This window comes from Chiloscyllium punctatum, chromosome 30 (assembly GCF_047496795.1).
Source record: "Chiloscyllium punctatum isolate Juve2018m chromosome 30, sChiPun1.3, whole genome shotgun sequence".
Taxonomy (NCBI): domain Eukaryota; kingdom Metazoa; phylum Chordata; class Chondrichthyes; order Orectolobiformes; family Hemiscylliidae; genus Chiloscyllium; species Chiloscyllium punctatum.
In genome coordinates, this window is record NC_092768.1 from 7,293,090 (window position 1) to 7,321,041 (window position 27,952).

The 27,952-nt window shown below is 45.6% G+C and overlaps 2 protein-coding genes across 4 annotated transcripts in view; one reads left to right on the forward strand and one right to left on the reverse strand.

The window, feature by feature from the left end:
* Window positions 1-239: 239 nt before the first annotated feature.
* On the reverse strand, window positions 240-11,749 carry LOC140454973 (nuclear factor 7, brain-like). Its single transcript, XM_072549648.1, has 5 exons — window positions 11,364-11,749; window positions 8,806-9,003; window positions 2,828-2,850; window positions 2,609-2,724; window positions 240-1,331 (listed from the first exon to the last, which is right to left on the reverse strand). The coding sequence occupies exons 1-5, from the start codon at window positions 11,703-11,705 to the stop codon at window positions 769-771; spliced, it is 1,242 nt and encodes a 413-aa protein (XP_072405749.1). The 5' UTR covers window positions 11,706-11,749; the 3' UTR covers window positions 240-768.
* Window positions 11,750-18,111: 6,362 nt separating this feature from the next.
* LOC140455152 (E3 ubiquitin-protein ligase TRIM39-like) overlaps window positions 18,112-27,952 on the forward strand; it is a 46,841-nt gene continuing 37,000 nt past the window's right edge. The window contains exons 1-2 of one of the 3 annotated variants that reach the window (XM_072549851.1): window positions 18,112-18,462; window positions 21,075-21,170. In XM_072549851.1, coding sequence (XP_072405952.1) covers window positions 21,078-21,170 — 93 coding nt within the window. In that variant the 5' untranslated portion in view covers window positions 18,112-18,462; window positions 21,075-21,077. The other 2 variants (XM_072549849.1, XM_072549850.1) reach the window with 2 other exon arrangements.

Consider the following 27,952-nt stretch of genomic DNA (forward strand, 5'->3'; position numbering starts at 1 on the left):
GCAACATACCTCCAGTGCTTTACTGGAGACTCTCATTGATGATGTTACCTAGTCATGGTGACGAAACATCTGAAAACAAACCTTCTAGCTCAGCTTTCTAACTTACAGACTTACCATCAACCTGAGCTACAAATCTTCTCAAAGATCCTATCTATGTCAGAATTCAGAGCAATGGTCAAAACATTCAAGGAGCAGTTGTGATAATACCACTCGACCTATTAACCATGATGTGTTTTGTTTTTATTATTGTCACATGTGCCAAGAAACAGTGAAAAATTTTGTTTTGCATGCTAGCCAGGCAAATCATACCCGACATAAGTACATCAGGGTAATAGAACAGATGCAGAATATAATGTTACAGCTACAATCCAGGTGTGCAAAGAGATCAACTTTAAAATATGAGAGGTCGATTGAAAAGTCTGGGAAGAAGCTGTTCTTGAATCTGTTGCTGCGTGTTTTCAGACTTTCGTATCTTCTGACCGATGGAAGAGGGTGGAAGAGAGTACAACCGAGTTGGGGGAGGGTCTTTGATCATGTTGGGTGCTTTCCTGAGGCAGCACGAATTATAAGCGGCGGAGTCAGTGGAATAAAGGCTGGTCTTCATGATGGACATGTCATCCCTTCGAGCAGCAGCAGAGGAACGGTCATCGTGGTTCGTGATGCTTTTTTTAAGAAGAGATGTAGGATGTGACTGGTAGAACGAGAACAGTTTCTGTTCTGTTTGTCTAAGGTGACCATTGCTGTGGTAAAGCCCAGGACAAGCTGGATTTATGGGGAGAGCTGGAGGAGCGACATTTGATTGTTGGAGGCCGTCCCGGGTGAGAAGAATGGAAACAGTTTGCCAATCATTGCCCGGCTGTGTGTGTACAAGTGAGACATGTCCTCGGCGTTGTAAAATGAGACCTGCCCTCCCTCGTAGTCCAGATAAACACCAACCCTCTTCGGATTCACCTGGAGTGTGAGGTGGTCAGGCTGTTGTGAGGTCCTTTCCTTCTGTGCAATGGTGTCCACCAGCCACTGCAGCCAATTGGTCGTGTGCGGACTTATGACCCAGTAGCCGTTGGGCGTGGTCATATCATCGAGCTCTTTTCGGCGAACTGACCCTCGCACGACCCCAAGGATCCATTTGGCCCCTTGGTGCACCTCGACCTCCCAGTAGTGTCTGCCCGACGTAAATCCTCTCGATCCCAGCACGCATATACGACGTAGGAACCTCTTCGAGTTGTCCGTGTGGTGCTGTTGCACGTAACCAACATTTACTCGGGTCATATTTTCAGACAAGAAGAGACTGGGGTGAGCGGACTGAGGGCACAGAGTCAAACTGGCCAATGCTCAAAAGAAACAAACAGATTAGCGCTGATAGAGTTACAGTGTCATAGAGGTGTACAGCACATAAGCAGTTCCTTCTGTCCAACCCATCCATGCCGACCAGATATCCTAACCTAATCTCGTCCCATTTGCCAGCACTTGGCCGATATTCCTGCAAACCCTTCCTATTCATATACCCATCCAAATGCCTTTCAAATGCTGTAATTGTACCAGCCTCCACCACTTCCTCTGGCAGCTCATTCCAAACGCGCACCACTCACTGCATGGAAAGGTTTCCCCTTAGGCCCCTTTTATATCTTTCCCCTCTCACCCTAAACCTATGCCCTTTAGTTCTAGATGCCCCACCCCAGGGAAAAATATCTTGTCTACTTAACCTATTCATGCACCCCATGATTTTATGAACCTCTGTCAGGTCACCCCTCAGCCTCTGATGCTCTAGGGAAAAAAGTCCTAGCCTACTGATGCTGCAACGTACGAAAGCCTGTGGTACATTGAATTTGGAGTACACTCACATCTAAATACCATGTTTTACTCACATTTCACTCCTACTTCCTCGACAGATTTGAACAATAAATCAGCCATTCAAAGCACTTCAACCTGTCTCAACCTTGGTCATTTACACAGTTTTAAATAAACATGGTTTCATCTGCTCATCATGATTGTCTTAACAAATCAATGCATCTCCCAATCCTGGCAGGCACCCTTGATTTTTGGCTGGTTTTAACTTAACTAGCCATGTCGGAATCCCATGTGATTTGATGCGACCTCCCCTTCTCACACATTGAGTTGAGTGAAGCCATTACGAATTGAATTGTGTGATAAAGTGCGCAGTACAGACTAAGCCTGAATTCTAAATTGCGATTATGAGAAAATCATAACCTGAGTTAACAATGTTACCAACCTGTCCCAAGACTGGAGTGTGCGAAACCAAGCATTTCAGTTCCCAGATGAATTCGGATGTGGGTGGACATAAATTAAATTGCCCCCCACGTAGGATTAAATGTTTTACCATTTCTGATCCAAAAAGCCAATTTGTAAGGTATCCATATCAAAGATCATTCCAGAATTCCCCACCTAATTCAATCACGATCGAGGAATGTAACATTCCAAAGTACATTTGTGCTTCTTGCCGGGTGAGAGCGGATTGTGTTCCTCAGTTTGTTCTGAACTAAATTAATAATATTTTAATGTGGCCATCCAAGATTTTAAAATCCTGTGGTTCAAAGTACTCTCTAAATTGAAATCAGTAGGAAGGTGTGCAGACTGTGATCAGGCCTACCTGGTTTGACAGATTTTCTCATCTGCTTCCACATGATATACTGAACGGGCCCTCCAAATTCACCCTTCAGCATATTGACAGGAACTTGGTCATCCTGTCTGACTTCTTCACTGGGTCTTCAAAAACAATGAGAAACCATATCAACAATTGGGAGTTCAACACTGCACAGCCGTTACAGCATGAAATGCAAATCAATTAACAAAATCTGTAATTACTTACCCACTAAGAACTGTTTTCAAGTCCTGAAATAAAAGAAGCATGAATTAGGATTTTATGGAGTCAATATTACAAAAGCCTTGATTGCTTAATCATCAAAGGGTAACCTGTTGTGTTAAGTGTGGTTCACTATTTTGACACTTCACTATTTCCATACTCAACCACTGAGTCTTGGAGTTTTGTTTCCCTATTATAAACCCCAACGAGAAATATTTCACTTGGCATGGGGATATATTTTCACTCCACCCTGATTGATAACACAAATGAGGCATTTCCTCTCTTGGTTTTGGAAACACCTCCCCTTCTCACACATTGAGTTGAGTGAAGCCATTACGAATTGAATTGTGTGATAAAGTGCGCAGTACAGACTAAGCCTGAATTCTAAATTGCGATTATGAGAAAATTATAACCTGAGTTAACAATGTTACCAACAACAATGTTCCGCCACATCAACATACTTGTCGAGGACTAGATTGGAGCAACTTAATTTGCTTAGTTTCAGCTTGTAAAGAGAGGCAAACCTTCAGTCTGAGGTTAAATTCAGTGAAGTCCTTTAAATAGTTCCCTCAGATGCCTCATATAATGGGGGCTAATTTTTCCTTTGGCCAATATAAAATAAGACAGGTATACTTTATATAGAATAGCCACATAAACAGTCAACAAAAGCAGGTCTGTGCAGGTGAGTCACCTCCTGCCTCCATATGCATCAGCTAGAAGGTACAAGTCAGGAATGACAGTGTGGTGCTGGAAAAGCACAGCAGGTCAGGCAGCATCCGAGGAGCAGGAGAATCGATGTTTCGAGCATAAACCCTTCATCAGGAATTCATCAGTCGATTCTCCGGATTCCTGATGAAGGGCTTATGCTTGAAATGTCGATTCTCCTGCTCCTCGGATGCTGCCTGACTTGCTGTGCTTTTCCAGCACCACACTCTCGCCTCTGATCTCCAGCATTTGCAGGCCTCACTTGCTACAAGTCAGGAATGTGGCGGAACACTCCCCACTTGCCTGGATGAGTGCAGCTCCAGTAACACTCAAGAAGCTCAAAGCAGCTCGCTTTACTGGCACCCTGCTCACAGCAGTGTGTCACATATACAAGATTGACTGCAGAAACTTACCCAGGCTCCTTAGACAGCACCTTCCAAACCCACGACCACCACTATCTAAAAGGACACGGGCAGCAGATCCATGGGAACACTAGCTCCTGCACGTACCCTTCCAAGGCACTCACCATCCTGACTTGGAAATATATCGTAGTTGCTTCATCAAAGGTGGATCAACATTCTGGAATTCCCTTCCTAATGGCACTGCGAATGTACCTACGCCTGGCTAATTGCCCTGCTTCAAGACAGGGGGTCATCACTGCCTTCTCAAGGGTAATTAGGGATGTCACATTCCATGGAAAGATAAACAAAAAGCATTGACTGCTTGCAATATTACCCACTTTATGTTCCATTCAGTGGAGAAGGAAAAGAACCGGAAGTGTTTATTATGGATGGTCCTATTCAGTATTAGCTGGGGACACCATTTTTTATTTACATGTTATTATTACAGTTATTATCTACCAAATAGCTAACGGAAACTTAGTTCCATGGTGAAAACTCCGTAGTGACTAAATAAGTTAAAGCCCCACTCCTGACAGACCTGACTAAGCATCGCAACCATCAAACAAAGCAAGGGCAAAGCTACAACCTGGATACACATCATGTACTAATAAATCATGTACAAGTGCGTTTACAGTGTCATAGGGCTGTGCAGCATGGAAATAGACCATTCGCTCCAACGGGTCCATGCTGACCAGATATCCTAAATTAATGTAGTCTCGTTTCCCAGCACTGGGCCCATATCCCTCCAAACCCTTCCTATTCATGTAGCCATCCAGATGCCTTTTAAATGCTGTCATTGTGCCAGCCTCCACCACTGCCTCTGACAGCTCATTCCATACACGCACCACCCTCTGTGGGAAAAAGTTGCCCCTTAGGTCCCTTTTAAATCTTTCCCCTCTCACCTTAAACCTATATCCTCTTGTTTAGGACTCCCCTACCCTGAGAAGAAGACTTTAGCTCTTGACCCTATCCATGCCCCTCATGATTTTATAAACCTCTGTAAGGTCACCCCTCAGCCTCCGATGTTCGACAGAAAACAGCCCCAGCCTGTTCAGCCTCTCCCTGTAGCTCAAGCCCTCCAACTCTGGCCACATCCTTGTAAGTCTTTTCTGAACCCTTTCAAGTTTCACAGCATCCATCCTATAGCAGGGAGACCAGAACTGAATGCAATTTTTCAAAGACGGCCTAACCCATGTCCTGTTCAGCCACAACATAACGTCCCAGCTACCAGTTGCCTGCCACTCTGACACACCACCTCGCCAACATCCCCAGCTCAGGCAGTGCTCCAGTGGAGCTTACTGCAAGCTGGAACAACAGCATCTCATTTGCCAGTTGGGGACCCTGCAGCCTTCAGGTCTTAATCTCGAGTTCAATAACTTTAGGACCTGGATACCTTCTTCCATATCCTTACCCCATCTCCACACCCCAGGCACTGCCAGTCCATTTTCACCCCCTTATGGTCCCCAGTATCAGCTTTATCCCTCTGCGGCTTGCTATCAACTACTCCATTGTCTGCCTGACGATCATTTTCTCTCTCTCTCTCTGCACTCTATCTCCGCCTATCCCCTCTTCCCCTCCAACCACTGTCTTTAGCAGATATATCACCTTGCATCAGCTGCTATCAGTTCTGAAGAAGGGTCACTGGACTCAAAATTTAAATCTGCTTTCTCTCTCCACAGATCTGCTTTTGCTCTCTCTTCAGCAAGAACAGAGGAGATGGTAAAAGAGACAGGGGTGTGGCATTGTTAATCAAGGTTAGTGGTACAGAAGCTGAGATAACGTCTGAGGACTCATCCACTGAGGTAGTTTGGGCTGAGGTTAGAAACAGGGAAGGAGAGGTCACCCTGTTGGAAGTTTCTATAGACCTCCAAATTGTTCCAGGGATGTAGAGGAAAGGATAGCAAAGATGATTCTCGATAGGAGTGAGAGCAACAGGGTAGTTGTTATGGAGAACTATAACTTCCCAAATATTGACTGGGAATTCTATAGTTCAAGTAGTTTAGATGGGTCAGTCTTGTTCAATGTGTACAGGAGGGTTTTCTGACACCGTATGTAGACAGGCCAACAAGGGGCAAGGCCACATTGAGTTTGGTACTGGGGAATGAACCCAGCCAGGTGTTAGATTTGGAGGTAGGTGAGCACTGTGGCGATAGTGACCATAATTTGGTTATGTTTACAATAGCAATGAGTAGGTATATACCGCAGGGAAAGTGGTATAATTGGGGGAAAGGCAGTTATGATGCAATAGGCAAGATTTAGGATGCATAGGATGGGGAAGAAAACTGCAGAGGATAGACACTTTCGAAATGTGGAGTTTATTCAAGGAACAGCTACTGCGGGCCCTTGATAAGTATATACCTATCAGGCAGGGAAGTAGTTGTTGAGAGAGGGAGCCACGGTTTACTAAAGATGGTGAAGCTCCTGTCAAGAGCAAGCATATGAGGCGTGAGCGCTCAGTTAGGGGGCTTGAGAGTTATAGGTTAGCCAGAAAAAACCTAAAGAGAAAGCTAAGAAGAGCCAGGTGGGGAAATGAGAAGTTGTTGGCGGATAGAATCAAGGAAAACCCTAAGGCCTTCTATAGGTATATCAGGAATAAAAGAATGACTAGAGTAAGATTAGGAGCAATTAAAGATAGTCATGGAAAGTTGTGTGTGGAATCTGAGGATGTAGGGGAAGTGCTTAATGAATACTTCAGTATTCACATTGGACAAGGACAATGTTAGTGAGAATACAGAGATACAGGCTACAAGATTACAAGAGGAGGTTTTAGCAATTTTTTAAGATCTGGAAATATATAAGACTCCGTGGCTGGATGGGATTTATCCTCAGGTTCTCTGGGAAGCCTGGAAGGAGATTGCAGAGTGTTTGGCTTCGATCTTTATGTCCTCATTGTCGACAGGAGTAGTGCCAGAAGATTGGAGGATAGCAAATGTTGTTCCCTTGTTTAAGAAGGGGAGTCAGGACAACCCTGGTAATTATAGGCCAGTGAGCCTTACTTCGGTTGTGTGTAAGGTGTTGGAACAGGTTATCAGAGATAGGATTTATAATCATCTGGAATTGAATAAATTGATTAGGGATAACCAACACAGTTTTGTGAAGGGTAGGTAATGCCGCACTAATCTTACTGAGTTCTTCGAGAAGGTAACAAAACAGGTGGATGAAGATAAGGTGGTTGATGTGGTGTATATGGACTTCAGAAAGGCGTTTGATAAGGTTCCACATGTTAGGCTATTGCACAAAATAAGGAGTTTCGGGATTGAAGGTGATTTAGTGGTTTGGATCAGAAATTGGCTTGCTGAGAGAAGACAGAGGGTGGTGTTTGATGGGAAATGTTCATCCTGGAGCTCAGTTACCAGTGGTGTGCTGCAACGATCTGTTTTGGGACCACTGCTGTTTGTCATTTTTATAAATGATCTGGAGGTGGGTGTAGAAGGATGGGTTAGTGAATTTGCAGATGACACTAAGGTAGGCAGAGTTGTGGACAGTGCTGAAGGATGTTGTGGGTTACAGAGGGACATACGTAGGATGCAGAGGTGGGATGAGAGGTGGCAAATGGAGTTTACTGCAGAAAAGTGTGAGGTAGTTCACTTTGGAAGAACTAACAGGAATGCAGAGTATTGAGCTAATGGTAAAATTCTTGACAGTGTAGATGAACAGAGAGATCTCGGTGTCCAGGTGCATAAATTCCTGAAAGTTGCCACCCAGGTTGATACAGTTGTTAAGAAGGCATATGGTGTGTTAGTGTTTATTGGAAGGGGAATTGCATTTCAGAGCCACGAGGTCATGCTTCAGCTGTACACTACAGCACATTACAGGCCCCAACTGGAGTATTGCATGCAGTTCTGGTCACCGCATTATAGGAAGGACATGGAAGCTTTGGAAATGGTTCAGAGGAGATTTACTAGGATATTGCCTGGTATGGAAGGAAGGTCTAACGAGGAAAGGCTGAGGGAACTGAGGCTGTTTTTGTTGGAGAGAAGAAGGTTGAGAGGTGACTTAATCAAGATGAATAAGATAATCAGAGGGTTAGGTAGGATGGACATTAAGAGCCGTTTTCCTCGGATGGTGATGGCTAACAGGAGGGGACATAGCTTTAAATTGAGGGATGATAGATTTAGGACAGATATCGGGGGTGGTTTCTTTACTCAGAGATTAGTAGGGGCATGGAATGACCTGCCAGCAACAGTAATAGACTCGCTGACGTTAAGGGCATTTAGATGGGCATTGTACATACATATGGATAATAATGGAACGATGTAGATTAGATGGGCATCAGATTAAGTTCACAGGTAGGCGCAACATCAAGAGCTGAAGGGCCTGTAGTGTGCTGTAGTGTTCTGTGTTCTATGATGCTGCCATACTTGCTGAGTTTCCCCATCAATTTTGTTTTTTTGAAACACACAATTGCTGCATATCAGACACAACATAATTCCAAAGCTAACACAGTGGCCATCACTGGATCAAAACAGTTACCGGATTAAAAACTTGTAAAGCAAGGTCACTCTTTCTCCCTCTGTACACGTCTCCCTTGCCTAAAATTATCTTGGTGCCTTACATCCTTATTCTGTCCCATTCTATGCTATCGACCTCAATGGCTCTAATTATGTGAAAATCACCTTGTTCTGAATAAAACACCCAGCTCCACTGGGAATTAAGTAAATATTTCTTCAGTGTTACTGACGTTAAACAGAAGTCAAGAAGCACACGTGTCTTTCTAGAGTCTTTATTTTCAAATTTTACAAGGCTCAGGTGAGATTGGCTTCTTAAAAAAAATGAACTAAATCTCCATTTTCTACACAGGACTTATTTCTGTTTCACTGCCTTGTTCAGTAAGAGCGTTACCTGCATGATGCTTTAAGCAAGTGGTTATGCAAGTACCTGCAGAAAACTCCACATCACTTGTAGGAAGGAAGGATTCATTTGAGCCACTGCTCTGCTGTCGCTTCTGGTCCTGTGCAATACTTCCTGCTGTCTCTGCTGGAGTTGTCTTTTCACCTCCTGTTCTTCCCGGTTGAGGATTTTGTGCAGCTCAACAAATTCAGCTTCCAGATGTTTTGTAAGCTCCTTCACCTTGCCCTGCAACAATAACAATGCGGCATTAAACTTATCTTCAGTGAGGGGTAGCATCTAAAGCAGACGATTCACTCCAATTATGAAGGGGATTGAGTGCGGCAAAAGAGCGAGAACAGCTCTTAATTTCCCACCTCGAAGTATTGAGGCAGAGTGCCTTAGAGTTAAACAAAGCATATTCGAGAATACGATTGACCAATTCGTTTTATTCATTCATTGAATCTGACCGTTGCTAGAAAGCTGAGCATTTGTTGTCTGTTCCTAATTGCCCTTGCAAATGGGGTGATGAGCTGCCTTCTTGAACCACAGCAGTCCATCTAGTGTAGATGCACCTGCAGTACTGTTGAGAAGGGAGTTACTGAATTTTGATGTAGTGATGGTGAAGAAACAGCAACATAGCTCCTCTTGTGACATGTTCTGGATGGGGATAATCCGTCTCTGAGGTCTCGTCAGCTGAATTACAGAATCATTGGTAACACGTTGTTTTATGGTTTATTGTATTGCCGCAAATCAGGTTGACAGAACTAGCTTTGTTTGAAATCCATGCTCGAAGTACTTCCTTTTGATCTCTGACCTGGTCGCAGGGCTATCCACATTCTTACAGACATTAACCCGTTCAGAATCGTATATGCCTCTCCCCAAGTCTTTGGCCCAGTTGTTATATTGTTATGTCCATTCTGTTTATTTATATTTACACTCTACCCCGTCCCTCCCTGAGACTCTGACTTCCCCAGATGTAGCCTGCTTGGGGGCTCCCCTGGACATCTATACTGTGCTCTTATCTGACCTGGAAGAATGGTTGCCTCTCATACTTGATTCTTACCTTAACGACTTGACGGTTTTTGTAAAGCTCTGAGGTTTTTTGTTCATCTCAGATTTCAGGCTCAACACCTTATTCGTCCAAATATGTGATTAATTGGTTTCTGTTTATTGGGGTAAGACTCGTCCCCTTTTCTCCTGCAGTATTTATTTTCCCTGGGGTCGGGGAGTCCAGAACTAGAGGACATAGGTTTAGGGTGAGAGAGGAAAGATATAAAAGAGACTGAAGGGGTAACTTTTTCATGCAGAGGGTGGTATGTGTATGGAATGAGCTGCCAGAGGATGTGTTGGAGGCTGGTACAATTGCAACATTTAAGAGACATTATGGATGGATATATGAGTAGGAAGGGTTTGGAGGGATATGGGCCGGGTGCTGGCAGGTGGGAAAAATTTGGGTTGGGATATCTGGTCGGCATGGACAAGTTGGACCCCTCGTAATTTTGTAAACATCTTTAAGGTCACCCCTCAGCCTCCGACGCTCCAGGGAAAACAGCCCCAGCCTGTTCAGCCTCTCCCTATAGCTCAAATCCTCCAACCCTGGCAACATTCTTGTAGATCTTTTCTGAACCCTTTCAAGTTTCACAACATCTTTCCGATAGGAAGGAGACCAGAATTGCACGCAATATTCCAACAGTGGCCCAACCAATGTCCTGTACAGCCACAACATGTCCTAACTCCTGTACTCAATACTCTGACCAATAAAGGAAAGCATACCAAATGCCTTCTTCACTATCCTATCTACCTGCGACTCCACTTTCAAGGAGCTATGAACCTGCACTGCAAGGTCTCTTTGTTCAGCAACACTCCCTAGGACCTTACCATTAAGTGCATAAGTCCTGCTAAAATTTGATTTGCCAAACGCAGCACCTCCCATTTATTTAAATTAAACTCCATCTGCAACATCTCAGCCCATTGGCTCATCTGGTCCAGATCCTGTTGTAATCTGACAGAAATCTTTTCTGAATGAATGCATATTTCATCTGTTTTTGACCATGTTCAAGATGTGTAAATAAACCAGTCTCTGACAACCACCTGGCTGTTCTCAAACTTTCTTACTGTGAGAACACTCTGTTTTGACAGGAGGATGTTAAGTTCCTAGAGCTATGAGATTCTCTTTTTGGTGGGACATCAATCGTAGGACCTTGTACTTGACCTTTTCCCTCCCAATGTCCAGTGAATGAATCAGTAAAAAATGGTGATCACTGGGATTTGGAGGGTGGGTAATGCCATGGGGAGATGGTTAGGTTGTCTTTTCCTGACGATGGTGAAAAACTAACAGCCTAGTGTTCTGGAAGAATTTATAGCTCAGACAGATTTGTTCAAAGTCTGTTTTTGGAACCATACTGTTTCAAGCTGTGTTTTTAAAAAAAATATATAAAATGTTGGTGTGCCCCACGATTTGGAAAGAAGAGTCATCCCATCGCTCAACCAGTTCTTTGGCGGTTACAGAAACAGTCACATTAAAGAAAAACCAACAATTCCTCCCTCCCTTCCCCCCCCCCCCCCCACCTCCCGAACCCACAAAAAGGAAGGAGGCTGGTTCCCACCTCGGCGTGCCTAGCCCTGGGGTTCAAGTGCTGAGGCTCTTCTGGGCTGGTCCTGCCCCATGAGCCGAGTCCCTGGCGCTGCCCTCCATCGCTCAGGGCGGCCGCCAGAGAGCGGACAGTACCCACGATGTTGGCCATCCGCCTGTCCGGCCTGAGTGCCCTTCCCGGCAGTCGGAGGCGGCATTCGGGGCAGGAAGGGTTCCCAACCTTCCAGAAGACCACAATGCAGCCTCTGCAGAAAACGTGCCCACAATCCAGGGAGACCGGCTCTTCAAAATATTCCAGGCAGATGGAGCAGGAAACGTCTTTGCTCAAGTCTTCCAGGTGCTTTCTCGCCTCCATTGCTAAGATTTGTTTTTTTTTCTCTCTCTGAACACTACTTTCGCTTTCCCCAGGAAGAATGGGTGTGGGGAGTGGGGGGGGAAGAGGCGGTCTCATGGTTAGAGATGCAAAACAAATTAAAAGTCGTAGATACTCAGAGAGGCTGGTCAGCATTTAGCAAGTTTTGAGAAGCACTTCGTACTAGTTTGATTTAGTTGTGCGTCTGTGCCTATTTATGTGTTTTATGCTGAGAGTCCCAGATGCAGTGTTATCCGGGGTTCACCCCAATTATAATTTCGTGGTATCAACACATTTCTCCAAACGCGAGTTCCTATGAGCAACCCCAGATTCATTAGGCAAAAGTGAGGACTGCAGATGCTGGAAGCCAGAGTTTAGATTAGAGTCATAGTCATAGACATGTACAGCATGGGGACAGACCCTTCGGTCCAACCCGTCCACGCCGACCAGATATCCCAACCCAATCTAGTCCCACCTGCCAGCATCCGACCCATATCCCTCCAAACCCTTCCTATTCATATACCCATCCAAATGCCTCTTAAATGTTGCAATTGTACCAGCCTCCACCACTTCCCCTGGCAGCTCATTCCATACACGTACCACCCTCTGTGTGAAAAGGTTGCCCCTTAGGTCTCCATTCCATTCAAAGAGCAACGCTATTACAGAAGTCCAAGTGAATCAATTGTCAATAACTACACGCCGACAGCAAGCAACCTGAAGATAAAAGATTTGAAGCATGCATTCCGGGCAGACAAAACAACTACTGCAATGCCAGCATGTGCAATGAGGAATTATCATATCTGTTCAATGAAGAATACCAAAGTAAATGGAAAGCTATAGTCATACTACATGTGAGGGTAGTGCTGATTGTTTGGCAAGTGCATTCTGATTGGCAATACCTCAACTAATTGCAGACATGCTTTCCAACCAATCAGCATGATTCTCACTTTTCGTTTGCCTTTAGTTTGGTATTCTTGCAAATTGTCCTAATGACTGCAAAATAAAAAGCTTTGACAAAATATGTTCTTTTTCAGCAATACATTTTTAGCTGAAGAAAGATTTTCATTTGTAGAGACTTTTCAAGACCACAGGATGTTCCCAAGCCGGAAAAGCACAGCAGGTCAGGCAGCATCCAAGGAGCAGGGAAATTGACGTTTCGGGCAAATGCCCTTCATCAGATTCATTGCACAGAGTATCATGGTCTGGAGGTGATGGCTAATTCGCTATCTTTCAGGCAGTGTCATGTTATAGGCAGACGGGTTCCAACCCTATGGTGTGTTTTTCAAATTCAAAGGAACAAAGCCCGCACTGAAAGTAAGCCATCATCATCATTATCCATTGTCATGACAAAACAAAATAATTCATTTTGATGTGAAGAATTCATATATTGGACTCTGTTTCTGCCTCTTGCCAGAAAAATGACTCGGTATCACTACAACTGACCAAATTACTTTAGAGCTAAAGGGTACAGCTGGTAGACTGCGCCTGTGGTACGGAATGAGGGTTAAAGTCAATACTGCGGATATTCAAACAACTCACCATGGGAGAAGACTCCACAAATGCACCATTCCTCAATGGTGCTACTGGCTAGACATGTGGAATGGCACTGTGGTTAGCTCTACTGCCCCACAGCATTAGGGGTGTGAGTTTGATTCTAGCTTTGGGTGACTAACATTGTGGAGTTTATATGTTCTTCCTGTACCTTAGTGAGTTTCTGCCACATGTTCGATTTTCCTTTCACAGTCCAAATAAAAAGTGCAGATTAGATGGATTTGCCATCGTGTCCTGGGATGTGGATGCAAGGTGGATTAGCTATAGGGAGTTGGGTCAATGTGGACTTGATGCGCTGAATAAATCATAGAATCTCGACAGTGTGGGAACAGGCCCTTCAGCCAATCAAGTCCACAGCGACCCCCCGAAGAGTAACCCGTCGAGACCCATTTTCCCTACCTTACATTTACCCCTGACTATTGCACCTAACCTTCACATCTCTAAACACTGTGGGCAATTTAGCATGGCCAATTCACCAAACCTGCACATCGACCATGTGCAAACTCCACAAGACAGTCGCCCAGGGCCAGAACTGAACATGGGTCCCTGGCACTGTGAGGCAGCAGTGCTGACCACGGAGCCACCGTGCCACCCACTAAATAGAACACATAGCAGAAACTCACTAAGATACAGGGAGAACATATAAACTCCACACCGTTAGTCACCCAAAGCTAGAATTTAACCCACACCCCTGACGCTGTGAGGCAGTAGTGCTAACCATAGTGTCATTCACATGTCTCATGTGAGGCAGTTGGGTCAGTGTGATGGGTCTCTTTCTGCACTGTGGGGATTCTATCCTATGATTGGCACAGAAAACGAGGCTGAACAATTTTCAGCCACCTTTAGTCAGATGAACCAATGAATGATCTATTTGGCCTTGTTTGAGTACAACAGCATTACAGATACCAATCTTCTGCCAATTTGATTCACTCCACTTGATGTCCAGAAATAGGTGAAGGTACTGTCTGCTCCAAAGGCTATGGGCCCTGACGACATTGGGGCCATAACATTGAAGGCTTTAGTCCAGAACTTTCCAGTCCCCTAGCTGGGCTGTTCCAGTACAGTTACAACACTGACAACTGCCTTGCAATGTGAAAACTCCCTAGGTATATTATGTAAACAAATTAAGATTACTTACAGTGTGGAAACAGGCCCTTCGGCCCAAAACGTCCACACCGACCCTCCGAAGAGCAACCCACCCAGACCCCTTCACCTAACACTACGAGCAATTTAGCACGGCCAATTCGCCTAACCTGCACATTTTTGGACTGTGGGAGGAAACCAGAGCACCCGGAGGAAACTCACACAGACATGGAGAGAATGTGCAAACTCCACACAGACAGTTGCCTGAGGCGGGAATTGAACCCGGGTCTCTGGCGCTGAGACAGCAGTGCTAACCGCCCACAATGCCAGATTATAGTCCAACAGGTTTACTTGGAAATACTAGCTTTCGGAGTGCTGCTCCTTCATCAGGTAACTAGTGGGGCAGGACCATAAGACACAGACTTTATAATAAAAGATCACAGTGTCATGCAATTAAAACAATATATTCAACTAACCTAAATTGTTGTTAAGTCTTTCATCTTCTAGACTGGATTGCAGGTTTTGGTTCATTAATATGTAAATCCCAGAACTTCTTTTACTCAAGACAACTTAAGTTTTCATGAAAAGAGGTGACATCTCAGCTCAGATAATGTATTAAAAATGTGAGGCTAGAGTCTGTCTGTATCCCCGTCTTGAGTCAGACTGGTTCTATTTTCAAAGTAGGAATTTATAAAATGTGATATGGATTGACTGCCCGCAGATTGTGTGCTTCTTGAGCAAAAATAGAATGTATCTGCAAATAATATATATATTATATATATATATATATATATATATACACACACACATATGCATGTGTGCATGTGTGTGTGAGAGGGAGAGTGTCAGTGTGCGTGAGGGAGTGTGTTTAGTAGAATGTGTGCGTGAGTGTGATGGAGTATAAGCCTGTGAGAGAGTGTGTGCAAAGGTGTGAGTGTGGGGTGTGTAAGTGTGTGTGTGTCTGAGAGAGAGGGTCTGTGTGAGTGTGTGAGTATGTAAGAGTGTGTGTATGTGAGTGTGTCTAGTGTACTGGAGTCACCTGTAGTGTGACATGGGCCCAAGGTCCCGGTTGAGGCCATCCCCATCCGTACCAAACTTGGTTATCAGCCTCTGCTTAGCCACTCTGCATTGCTGCATATCCCAAAGTCTGCCTTGGAGGATGGTCACCCAAAGATCGAGACCAAATGTCCCTGACCGCTGAAGTGTTCCCCGACTGGGAGGGAACATCCCTGTCTGGCAATTTTTAATTACATGACACTGTGACCTTTTGCTATAAATTCTGTGTCTTATGATCTTGTCCCATTAGTTACCTGATGAAGGGGTAAGTGCTCTGAAAGCTAGTACTTCCAAATAAGTCTGTTGGTCTTTAGCCTAGTGTTGTGTGATTCTTAACTTTGTCCACCCCAATCCAACACCAACATCTCCACATCCTGTAAACAAAAAGCAGGACAAGTCCAAGCTGGTCAATTACCACCTCATCAGACTCCCTTCGATCATCAGTGAAGTGATGGAAGGAGTCACCAACAGCGCTATTAAGTGTCACCTGCGTGGCAATAACCTGCTCAGTTTAGGTTCTACCAGGGCCGCTCCTTCATTTGAACAACAGCCGTGGTTTGAACATGGAAAAAAAAAGAGCTGAATTCCAGAGGTGAGGTGAGAGTGACAGCCCTTGACATCAAGGCCACATTTGACAGAGTATGACATCAAGAAGGTCTAACAAAACTGGAATTGTTCGGAAAACCCTCTCCTGGTTGGTGTCATACTTGGCACGTAGGAAGGTAGTTGTGATTGTTGGAGGTCAGTCACTTCACCTCCAGGTCATCTCTGCGGGAGTTCCTCAGGGTAGTATCCTAAGCCCAACCATTTTCAACTGCTTCATCAATGACATTCCCTTCACCGTAAGGTCAAAAGCAGAGACGTTCGCCAATGAACACACAATTCTCAGCACCATTCACAACTCCTCACACAGAGGCAGTCCATGTTCAAATGCAACAAGATCTGGACAATATCCAGGCAAGTCAAAAAGTGTGGTGCTGGAAAAGCACAGCTGGTCAGGCAGTATCCCAGGAGCAGAAGAGTCAGCGTTTTGAGCTTAAGCTCTTCATCAGGAATCAAACATTGACTCTCCTGCTCCTTGGATGCTGCCTGACCAGCTGTGTTTTTCCGGCACCACACATTTTGACTCTGATCTCCAGCACCTACTGTCTTCACTTTCTCCTTGGGCAAGTGACATTTGCAACCACACAAATGTTAGACAATCTAATCAGCACCCCTTGACATTCAGTAGTATTACCATCACAGCATCCCTTCTTCCCAACTCGTAACTATCAATATCCTGAGGTGACCATTGTCCAGAAACTCAATTAGATTTGCCATATAAATACAGTGGCTAGGAATACTGCTGCATGTAATTCAACCCTGACTCTCAAACCTGGTACACCACAGACAAGGCACAAGTCAGAAGTGTGATGGAAAACTACCCATTTGCCTGGATGAGTGCAGCTTCAACAACACTCAAGAAGCTTGACACCACCTGGGACAAAGTAGCCAACTTGATTTGCATCACATTCACGAACATCCACTCCCTCCACCCCTGATGCTCAGTAGCAGTAATGCACCAAAGATCCTCAGACAGGCCCTTCAAAACCCACAACCTTTACCATCTAGAAGGACAAGGGCAACAGATACATGGGAACACCACCACCTACAAGTTTCCTTCCAAGCCACTCACCCTCCTGACTGGGAAATATATCACTGTTCCTTCAGTGTTGCTAGGTCAAAATCCTGGAACACCACCACCTTCTGGCATTGTGGGTGACATTACGCCAATGGGTGGCGGCAGTTCAAGAAGGCAGTTCACTACCACTTTCTCTCAGCTAGGGAACATCAGCTCGGGACAGGTAAAACTGCTAACCCAGCCATCAGACACATAACAGTGAAAACAAAAAACACAATTGACTATGATTCAAAATAAATTTTCCCTGGCCTGTAATACACAATAACATTGTAGCAGAATACCTACAACCTTTTAATAGTTTTTTTGGTACTGATTAGATTAGATTACATTACAGTGTGTAAACAGGCCCTTTGGCCCAACAAGTCCTCACCGACCCCACCAAAGTGCAACCCACCCATACCCCTACATCTACCCCTTACCTAACACTAGGGGCAATTTAGCATGGCCAATTCACCTGGCCTGCACATCTTTGGACCATGGGAGGAAACCCACGCCGACACAGGGAGAACGTGCAAACTCCACACGGCGGGAATTGAACGTGGGTCTCTGGCACTGTGAGGCAGCAGTGATAACCACCGTGCCACCCACTAACACACACTTGCCTTAGAAAGCTGAGTGAACATAAGTTTGAAAAACAGGAGTGGTTTTGTTGCGTGGTTCTTTTTGTCAGACTCAGACCGGGTGAGCCAAATGCTAATTTCTATTTTTTTCGAATTTCCTGGATTTTTTTTTTCTTTTTTTTGTTACTTTCCCCTGCACTACTGCCTAGGGCTTAGGTTTCCCCAGCACCATGATGTGTGTGTGTACAGGTGTGAGACACAGTGAAAGACAACAGGTGGACAAATCTTTATTCATTTTGCACCACCCAGGAAGAAAGGAAATCCAGAGTGGCCAGTGACAAGCAATACCCTTCCCATCATAGGGCAAATGCTGCAGTGATCAAAAAAAGTGGAGGGGAGGGCAGGGATTAGATCAAAGTAGAGTTGGAGGGGGAAATAAAACACTTCACTCCTTGGGGTGCCCACCTCTCCCTGAACAGCTCAAGGGCGTTGGTAGACAGCATGTGCTCCATCTCCAGAGACACCCAGGCTCTAACGTAAGCGCGGACGAGGGGCAGGCAGTGGGCCCTAACGACCCCCTCCACTTGCCCGCTGCCTGGACCTGTTGATGGCCAGTAAGGGCCAGGCCCAGGAGCAGTTCTTTTCCTACGCGGTGGGTAGGTCTGACTCCGGGTAACAAAACAAAACAAAACAATGATCGCAGACGCTGGGAACCAGAGTCCCGAGGAGAGCGGTGCAGTATCCGAGGAGCAGGAAAACCGGGCCAACGAAAAAAAAGCTCCTGACTCCGGGACCGAGTGAGTTCGCAGAAGGCGCTAGAGCAACGCAGGTACTTATTTTCCGAACGGGTGCGCCCCCTTTCTGACCGGGCGGACGCCGATTTCTGAATGCACTCGCCCCGTTTGCAGAGAGAGAGAAAAAAAACACAAAAGTGTGGCAGGTTCCGGAGAAATCCAGGCGTGGGCAGGGGACTGCAGTCTGTGGGATTTGTTTTTTGGCAAAAAAAAAGGGAGAGTATTCCCCCCCTTCTCCTCCCTCTCCCTTTGCGAGTGTGAGCCAGCTCAGGGCACAAACTCCAGTCTGTTTTTTGCAGTTCAAGCCAACTCAATACCAACCAAAACAGAGGCTTGTTGGATTCCCCCCACCCCCGCAGTGACTTCCTGGTTGGGTTGTGAAACTGAAAGTTACAATGGCGTCCTTGCAAGTGCTGGAGAGTATGAGGGGCGAGGCGGTCTGCTCAATCTGCCTGGACTTCTACCACGACCCGGTGACCATAGATTGCGGCCACAACTTCTGCCGGGCGTGCATCCAGGGCTACTGGGCGCCGGTGCGGGGCAAAGTGACGTGCCCGCAGTGCAGGAGCCAGTTCACCCAGAGGAACCTCCGGCCCAACCACTTCGTCTCCAACATGGTGGAGGGCGTGAGGAAGCTGAGCCTCGGCCAGGGGGAGCCGGCCTCCCAGTGCCCCGACCACGGCGAGAAGCTCAAGATGTTCTGCCGGGAGGACCAGCGGCCGATCTGCGTGGTGTGCTCGGTCTCCCGGGAACACCAGGGCCACTCAGTCAGCCCCATCGCCGAGGCGGCGGAACTCTACAAGGTAAACGCAGGGTTAAAGCAATGACTCAACTGTTTGGATCACACAGCGCTGCCCTTTGGTTTGAAGGGCAGTGCTTGTCACTGGCCACTCGGGTGTTTTCCTATCTCCCTGGTGGTGGAAATGGAATAAAGATTCGTGCACCTTGTGCCTCACACCTACACACACACACCATGGGGTGGGGGGGAAATAAAAGCAATGACTGCAGATGCTGGAAACCAGATTCTGGATTAGTGGTGCTGGAAGAGCACAGCAGTTCAGGCAGCATCCGAGGAGCAGCGAAAACCGACGTTTCGGGCAAAAGCCCTTCATCGGGACGCAGCAGAGAGACTGAGGCGCTTCCACGTCCCAGCGACCTTTCCCGTGGGGAGTTCACGGGGGGTTTGGGTTGGGGTGGTCGCGGTCTCACGGTGTAGGGGCTCGGGCCACCGAGGGATGAGGCCAGTACAAACGTCTTCACCAAGAGTCAACAACAAAAAAAACAATCATCACACGACACCAGGTTATGGTCCAACAGATTTATTTGGAAGCACACTGGCTTTCGGAGCTTCATCAGGTGGTTGTGGAGTATGAGGTCGCAAGACTCTAAATCATGTTCACCAAGAGTCATAGAGATATGCGGCATGGAAACAGACCCTACGGTCCAACTTGTCCGTAGAGTTGTAGAGATGTACAGCACGGAGATAGATCCTTCGGTCCAACTCGTCCATGCCGGCCAGATACCCCAACCTAATCTAGTCCCATTTGCCAGCACTTGGCCCATATCCCTCTCAACCCTTCCTATTCACATACCCACGAACCAAATCTAGAGTTGGTGAGCTTGGGGAATTCTCCACCACAGTTGAGGCCACAATGTCTTCAAGAAGGAGGAGTGGAGAAAGGGTGTGTGGAGGGTGTTCGCCTGGTTAATCCCAGGGTTGAGAGGGTTGGCTGACGAGGAGAGATTGACTATACTCATTGGAGTTTAGGAGAATGAGTGGGGGAGGTCTTACAGATGCATATGAAATTATGGAGGGAATTGATAAGATGGAAGCAGGGAGGTTGTTTCCACTGTTGGGTAAACCTAGGGGATATAGCGTTAAAATAAGATCAAGATTCAAACTTCAATTCCCGAATATTGTCCGAGTCTCTGGATTAACAGTCTAGTAAAAATACCACTAGGTCATCACCTCACCTGTACTCCTGTGCTCACCTCCTATTGAATATATACCACATAAGCAGCTGTAATATAGTCAGGCAGTGTAATAACATTAAAATCTGAAAGAAATGCTGATGCTGTAAATCCGAAACAAAAACTGAAGTTGCTGGAAAAGCTCAGCAGGTCTGGCAGCATCTGCGAAAAGAAATCTGAGAGTCAACGTTTCAGAACTGTCCTGAGAAAGTGTCGTTGGAGCCGAGACATTAACTCTGATTTCTCTTCACAGACGCTAAAGTTTCGGGTCCAGTGAACCTTTCTCAGAACAGTTCTGAAACATTGACTCTGATTTGTTTTCTCAGAGGCTGCTGAGATTTTCCAGTGAGTTTTGTTCTTGTGACTGTAATAACATTGCTTCCTCTTTCCAGATAAAACAGTGCAGCTGTAGGGGGGAAAGAAAAGAAGCCAAAGACCCAATTCTGTCCCCACAGGCGTGCACCTTCCTTAGCTTCAGTGATATACCCCTTTTCTTGGAAAGGTTGCAAAGACTTGGAGCTTAAATGTGCTGTTGGGACAAAGCATCCCATCCTGTAAGATGGCACTTAACAGATTATTTCTTAGCCACAAATTATTTTTTCTGCACGTACTATGATCGGTGCAGAAAATGTACTTCCTGATTACTGAAAGCTCATTGTTCCTTCCTTTGGTCCAGGGCATGCTGCAGAAAAAAGTGGATTCACTGCAGAAGCAGCTGGCGGAGATCAGCAAGAGTCAGGAGGAGGAAGAGGCCAATATAAACACAGTGAAGGTAGATCTTTTCCGAATCAACCTGCTCAGCAATGTTATTGCGCACCTCTGGGACTCGAACCAGGCCCCTTGTCTGGCTCAGAGGTAGGGACACTACCATTGCCCCACATATGCCAAAGTAAGCCAGTGCTGAATTGATATCAGGAGAAAGTGAGGACTGGAGATCAGAGTCGAGAGTGTAGTGCTGGAAAAGCACAGCAGCTCAGGCAGCACTCCACTCTTGACTCTGAATTGATATCAGGCTGAGGGGGTGCAGCCAAGGTAACCTTGGGGCTGCTGGTCTCGTTACAAAACATCACAATGGTTGTTGGTTTAAACCTGTGGGTCACCACCCCACCAGGTGAGGTGGGGGAATGGAGGGGGGGGGGGCGGAGGTAGAGAAAGCAGGAACCTTTACGGTGACTTTCTCCAGCGCAGCAACGTGAAGCCATGTTGTGGTGACATGCTGCATTGCACGCCAGCTGTTCAGCCCATTGAGCTAACCAACCCACAGAGCAGCGAAGGCAGATGGAAAGGTCTTTCGACAGTGGGACGTTGCAATGCTGCCAGCATGTGATTCCTGGTCCAGACAGGGGAGTGAGGAATTTCATTGTTGTCTGAATGTGATGTTGATTTCCTGATGCAGAAGCCAGATAGGGACTGCATACTTTTACAGTGCTATGAGTGGGTGACAGGGTCTTGCTTTGATTTGATCTCCACCCCAAGTTAATGGAGGAACACAACAGACTGTCTAACTCGGCCTCGACTATACTCCATACTCCTTTCTCCACTGCTTGTTAGGGAAGAGAATTTCAAACACTTGTCGCCCCTAGTTCTAGCTTTCACACCTGGAGTAGGTTGTGGAGATATCCTGACAGCATCCACCAATTCGGACACCCTTGGGTCCTTACAGGCTAACCCCTGTGCCCTATCCCAACTTGCATCATTCCAGCCCTCGCTGGCCTGCATCAGGTCCAGGTTCAACAATACCTTCTTTGTTAGATCTGGGTCTTTGTGTTCACGGTGTCCTGCTGTGGAATTTCTGTAGTTGCTACTCCTTGCCTGACTCTCTGAGTTAGCTCCCTTTGTGGTCTCACACTGTGCGCTTTCTGTAACTTCCTCCTCCTCTGACCCAACTCTCTTTGTGGCCTCGCACTGTGTAATCCCCTGCTGCTTCTGTGATCTTCTGAGGTACTTTCGCTCTTTCAAAACTTATTTCTTGTGCTTCCCTGATTTCCTTCCCAGTGAACCTTCAGCCGGTGGGACCCTGTCCCAGGATTCTCTAATACCTCCCACCTGGAAAAATGTGGGCTTGTTAGCAGCAAGACAACATGACTTTGTACGGAGGAGTTTGTATCTCACAAACTCGATTGAGGTTTTGAGCTGGCGGCTGAATGTTCTGGGGTTTAGATGCTATAAGAAGGATAGAAAGGGGGCAAGAGAGGAGGGAGGGTGGCATTTTTAATAAAGGAGAACCTTATTACAGAGGATGTTCCTGAGACATCATCCAGTGAAGTTATATGGGTGGAACTTAAAAATTAAGAGAGGAATGATCACCTTGTTGGGATTGTACTACAGGCCCCCCCAGTAGACAGTGGGAAATTGAGAAGCAACTATGTAAGGAGCTCTCAGATATCTATAATAATGAGGGTTGTAATGTTAGGGCATTTTAATTTTCCAAACATAGACTGCGACTGTCATAGTGTTAAGGTAAAAAAATCACATAACACCAGTTATGATTAGATTAGATTCCCTACAGTGTGGAAACAGGCCCTTCGGCCCGACAAGTCCACACCGAAGAGCAACCCACCCAGGCCCATTCCCCCTAACTAATGCACCTAACACTATGGGTAATTTAGCGTGGCCAATTCACTCTGACCTGCACATCTTTGGACTGTGGGAGGAAACCGGAGCACCCGGAGGAAACCCACGCAGACACGGGGAGAATGTGCAAACTCCACACAGACAGTTGCCCGAAGTGGGAAATGAATCCAGGTCCCTGGCGCTGTGAGGCAGCAGTGCTAGCCACTGTGCTGCCCATTAATAGGTTAGATTCCCGACATTGTGGAAACAGGCCCTTCAGCCCTACAAGTCCACACCGACCCACCGAAGAGTAACCCACCCATTTCCCTCTGACTAATGTACCTAACGCTATAGGCAATTTAACATGCCCAATTCACCTGGCCTGCACATCTTTGTGTGACAGGGGAGAATGTGCAAACTCCACAGACAGTCACCCAAGGCTGGAATTGAACCCGGGACCCTGGCGCTGTGAGGCAGCAGTGCTAACCACTGAGCCACTGTGCCACCCCTACATAGTCCCAACAGCTTTATTTGGAAGCACTCGCTTTCGGAACATTGCACCTTCATCAGGTGGTTGTGGAGTATAAGTTTGTAAGACACAGAATTTATAGCAAAAGATTACAGAGTGATGTTACTGAAATTATATGTTGAAAAAAATCTGGATTGATTGTTAAGTCTCTCATCTTTTAGAATGGGCATGTTGGTTTCAGTTCTTTCATATGCAAATTCCAAAACTTTCTTAAAGTTACGTTTTTGAGTGAACTTTAACAATAGGTGCCATGTCAGCCCAGACAATGCATTAAAGGTGTGAGGTGCCCTGTGTGAGGCTGTCAGTGGCCCAATGTTCAGACTGATTCTAATCTAGGAAAGGGAATTACAGAATCTTACATGGATTCATGCAATATTTGAGCAAAATAAAATGTAATTTTGCAAGTACAAATTCACCCCACAAACTTGTACACCCCCCCCCCCCCCCCACACACACACACACACACATATATATGAGTGTCTGTGAGAGAATGTGTGTATGAGTGTAAATGGGTATAACTCTGTGAGAAGAGTGCATGTGAGTGAATGTGTGAGCATATGAGAGAGAGCTTGTGTATGAGAGAGGGAGTGTGTGTGTGTGTGTGAAGTGGAGTGGGGTCAACAACACAAAGTAGCTGAGTAGAGGCTGATAGCCAAGTTTGGTACCCATGGGGATGGCTTCAACCGGGACCTTGGGTTCATGTCACACTACAGGTCACCCCACTGCACTACACAGACAGACAGACACACACACTCCCACAGACCCATACACTCATGCAGACATGGTCTCATACACAAGCTCTCTCTCATACACTTACACATACACTCCCACACTCACACGTACACACGCACCCTCTCAGAGACATATACCCCTTTACACTCATACATATACACGCACTGTCTCTCAGAGACTCATGCCCTGCTTCATTCCCTTACACTCATACACATACATGCACTCTTTTTCAGAGATTCATACCCGCACACCGATACCCACATGCACACCCATATATATAGGTTTGTGGGGTGAATTTGTACTCGTAGAATTACATTTCATTTTGCTGAAAAACTGCATGAAGCCATGTAAGGTTCTGTAAATCCCTCTTCAGTCTGACACAGACAGACAGACCGCCTCACACAGGGCACCTCACACCTTCAATGCATTATCTGGGCCGACATGGTACCTATTGTTAAAGTTCACTTGAGAATGTAACTTTAAAAAAGTTCTGGGATTTACATAAGAAAGAACTGAAAGCAACATGCCCACTCTATAAGATGACAGATGTAACAAACAATCCAGGTTTTTTTCAATATATCATTTGAGTTACATCACACTGTAAACTTTTGCTACGATTTTATACTCCACAACTACATGAAGGAGCAGCACTCTGAAAGCTATTGCTTCCAAATAAACCTGTTGGACTATAACTGGTGTTGTGTGATTTTTTTTTTAACCTTCTACACCGCAGTCCAACACCAGTACCTCCAAATAGTGTTAATGGCTTGGATGAAGAGGAATTTGTTGTGAGTGTAATTTCTAATTAAATATATTGATGTACCTACTAGAGAAGGAGTAATATTTGACCTTCTGTTGGGAAATAAGGATGGGCGGTGACTGAGGCATCAGTAAGGGGGCATTTTGGGACAAATGATCATATTTCGAGTTGTTTTAAAATAGTGATGGATCAGGTTAGAACGGATCAAAAAGTTAAAGTTTTAAATTGGAGTAAGGCCAAATTTGACGTTATTAAAAACTTTCAAAATTTGATTGGGGGGAGGTTATTCACAGGTAACAGAATGTTTGGGAAGTGGGAAGCATTTAAGGATGAGATAATGAGAGTCCAAAGGCAGTTGACCATTAGTGTGAAGGGTAAGGCCGAGAGGTGTAGGAAATGCTGGGTGACTAGAGAAATTGAGAGTCTCGTCAAGAAAAAGAAGGAAGATGTATGTCAGATATAGACAGCTGGGATAGAGTGAATTCCTAGAAGAGTATAAGGGCAGTAGGAGTATATCTCAGAGGGAAATCAGGAGGGCAAAAAAAGGGACATGAGATAGCTTTGGCAAATAGAGTTAAGGAGAACCAAAGACATTCTACAAATATATTAAGGGTAAAGGAGTAACTGGGAAGAGAATAAAGGCTGTTCCAGATCAGCAAAGCCCTCTGTGTGTGCAACCACAGTAAATGATTGAGATACCAAATGAATATTTTGTGTCAGTATTTACTAAGGGGAAATAATTTTGTCAGTACGTACTTGGAAGCTAGGGAACTTGGGGAAATAAATATTGATACCTTGAAAAGAGTTCACGTTATCAAAGAGGAGATACTGGAGGTCTTAAAATCCATGAAGTTGGATAAGGTCCCGGGACCCGATCAGATGTATCTCAGGACTTTGTGGGAAGCTAGGGAACAGATTGCTGGGTGCCTTGCTGAGATGCTTGTATCTTTGGAAGCTGTGAGTCAGGTGCTGGAAGACTGGCGGTTGGCTGATGTAGTACCGTTTTTTTAAGAAAGGTGGTAAGGAAAAGCCAGTGCACTATAGACCGGTGAGCCTGATGTCAGCAGTGGGTAAGCTGTTGGAGGGATTCTGAAGGACACGATTTGTATGCGTTTGGAAAGGCAAGAACTGATTAGGAAAATCAGCATAGCTTTGTGTGTGAAATCATGTCTCACTAACTTAGATTAGGTTAGATTATTTACAGTGTGGAAACAGGCCCTTCGGCCCAACAAGTCCACACCGACCCTCCAAAGAGCAACTTGATTGATTTTGTTTGAAAAGGTGAGAAAGAAGATTGAAGGCAGTGTGTTCAACATTTACTGTATGGACTTCAGCAAAGCATTCAACAGGTTCTGTGTCCAAGATGGAGGACAGGGAAAATTTCTGGCTGTTAGAGCTGCTCCTTTTTTTTTGAGGTATTTTAGGTGTTGGAGGTGATTTCCTTGAATTCCAGGAGCAGCAATTACTGTTTTATATGCTGTTGCATTGGTTTGGAACTTTGGGAAAAAAAAGTCAAAACAACAGCAGTTTAAAACGGAGAAGAGCAAAGGAAGCACATGGTGAGGACAGAGCAGGAGAGAGACAGAGAGAGAGAGAGAGAGAACCTGCACAGTTACTGCCTTTGCTGTTTGAATTCATGTATCGCTGGACATCGGAGTGCATCTGGGAAAATTAACAAACAGTGAAATTCACAACTAATCTTGGAGGAACTGTTGGGCGAAGTTCACAGCACAGAATCAGATAAGTGAATTGTTGTGTTAAGTCTGTCCAAGAGAAAGGCTGCAGAAGTGAGTATAGTGGATTCTTTCTTGATTATATGTTTTTGGAGATAAGTCTCTTGATTAAACTTAAAATATAAGCCATAGCTCTTCATTTAACCTGGGGCAGTGTTTGTAGAGGAATAAGACGGTGTTATTTTCTGGGTCTGTAGATTGTGAAGGAGCAAAATGGCCTCTGCAGTGATATGAACCTCTTGTCAGATGTGGGAGTTTAAAGAGAGTTTAAGGGTTACTGCAGATTATATCTGCCATAAATGCTGTTGGATGCGAATCTTATCAGATCGAGTGGATCGGTTGGAGAGACAGATAGAAGCGATGAGGAATTTGCAACAGCAACAGTATGTGATGGATGGCAGTTATAGGAAGGGGGGAAAGTCTCAGATACAGTCACATAGATGGGTTAACTCCAGGAAGGGTGAGAGAGGTCAGCACCTAGGGCAGGAGTCTTTTGTGGATATACCCATTTCAAACAGTTATGCTGTTTTGGAAAATGTAGGGGGTGATGGATTCTCAGGGGAACGGAGCATGAACAGCCAAGTTTCTGGTATTGAGACTGGCTCAAATGCAACGAGGGGTACGTTGGCTTCCAAGAGATCAATTGTGTTAGAGGATTCTGTAGTCTGAGGTACAGAAAGACGTTTCTGTGGCCAGCAGAGAAAATGCAGAATGGTGTGTTGTTTCCCTGGTGCCAGGATCAAGGATGTCTCAGAGAGGGTGCAGAATGTTCTCACGGGGGAGAGTGGCAAGCAAGAGGTCATTGTCCACATTGGAACCAACGATATAAGAAGGGAAAAGGTTGAGACTCTGAAGGAAGTGAGTGAGGTAGGAATTTAAAAAGGGGGTCCTCAAGGGTAGTAATATCTGGATTACTCCCAGTGCTACGAGCTAGTGAGGGCAGGAATAGGAGGATAGAGCAGATGAATGCATGGCTGAGGAGCTGGTGTATGGGAGAAGGATTCACATTTTTGGATCATTGGAATCTCTTTTGGGGTAGAAGTGACCTGTACAAGAAGGATGGATTGCACCTAAATTGGAAAGGGACTAATATATTAGCAGGGAAATTTGCTAGAACTGCTTGGGAGGATTTAAACTAGTAAGGTGGGGGGTGGGACCCAGGGAGATAGTGAGGAAAGAGATCAATCTGAGACGGGTACAGCTGAGAACAGAAGGGGTACAGAGTCAAACAGTCAGGGCAGGCAGGT

Bases quoted from the DNA above. Each gene is read 5' to 3' on its own strand.
- LOC140454973 (XM_072549648.1), bottom strand. From the start codon at position 11,705: ATGGAGGCGAGAAAGCACCTGGAAGACTTGAGCAAAGACGTTTCCTGC. The intron at 2,725-2,827 runs GTAAGTAATTAC...TTGTTTTTGAAG, and splicing joins TTGAAAACAGTTCTTAGTGG to ACCCAGTGAAGAAGTCAGAC. The intron at 1,332-2,608 runs GTAGGCCTGATC...GTTTCTTTTGAG, and splicing joins GAGAAAATCTGTCAAACCAG to CATTGGCCAGTTTGACTCTG.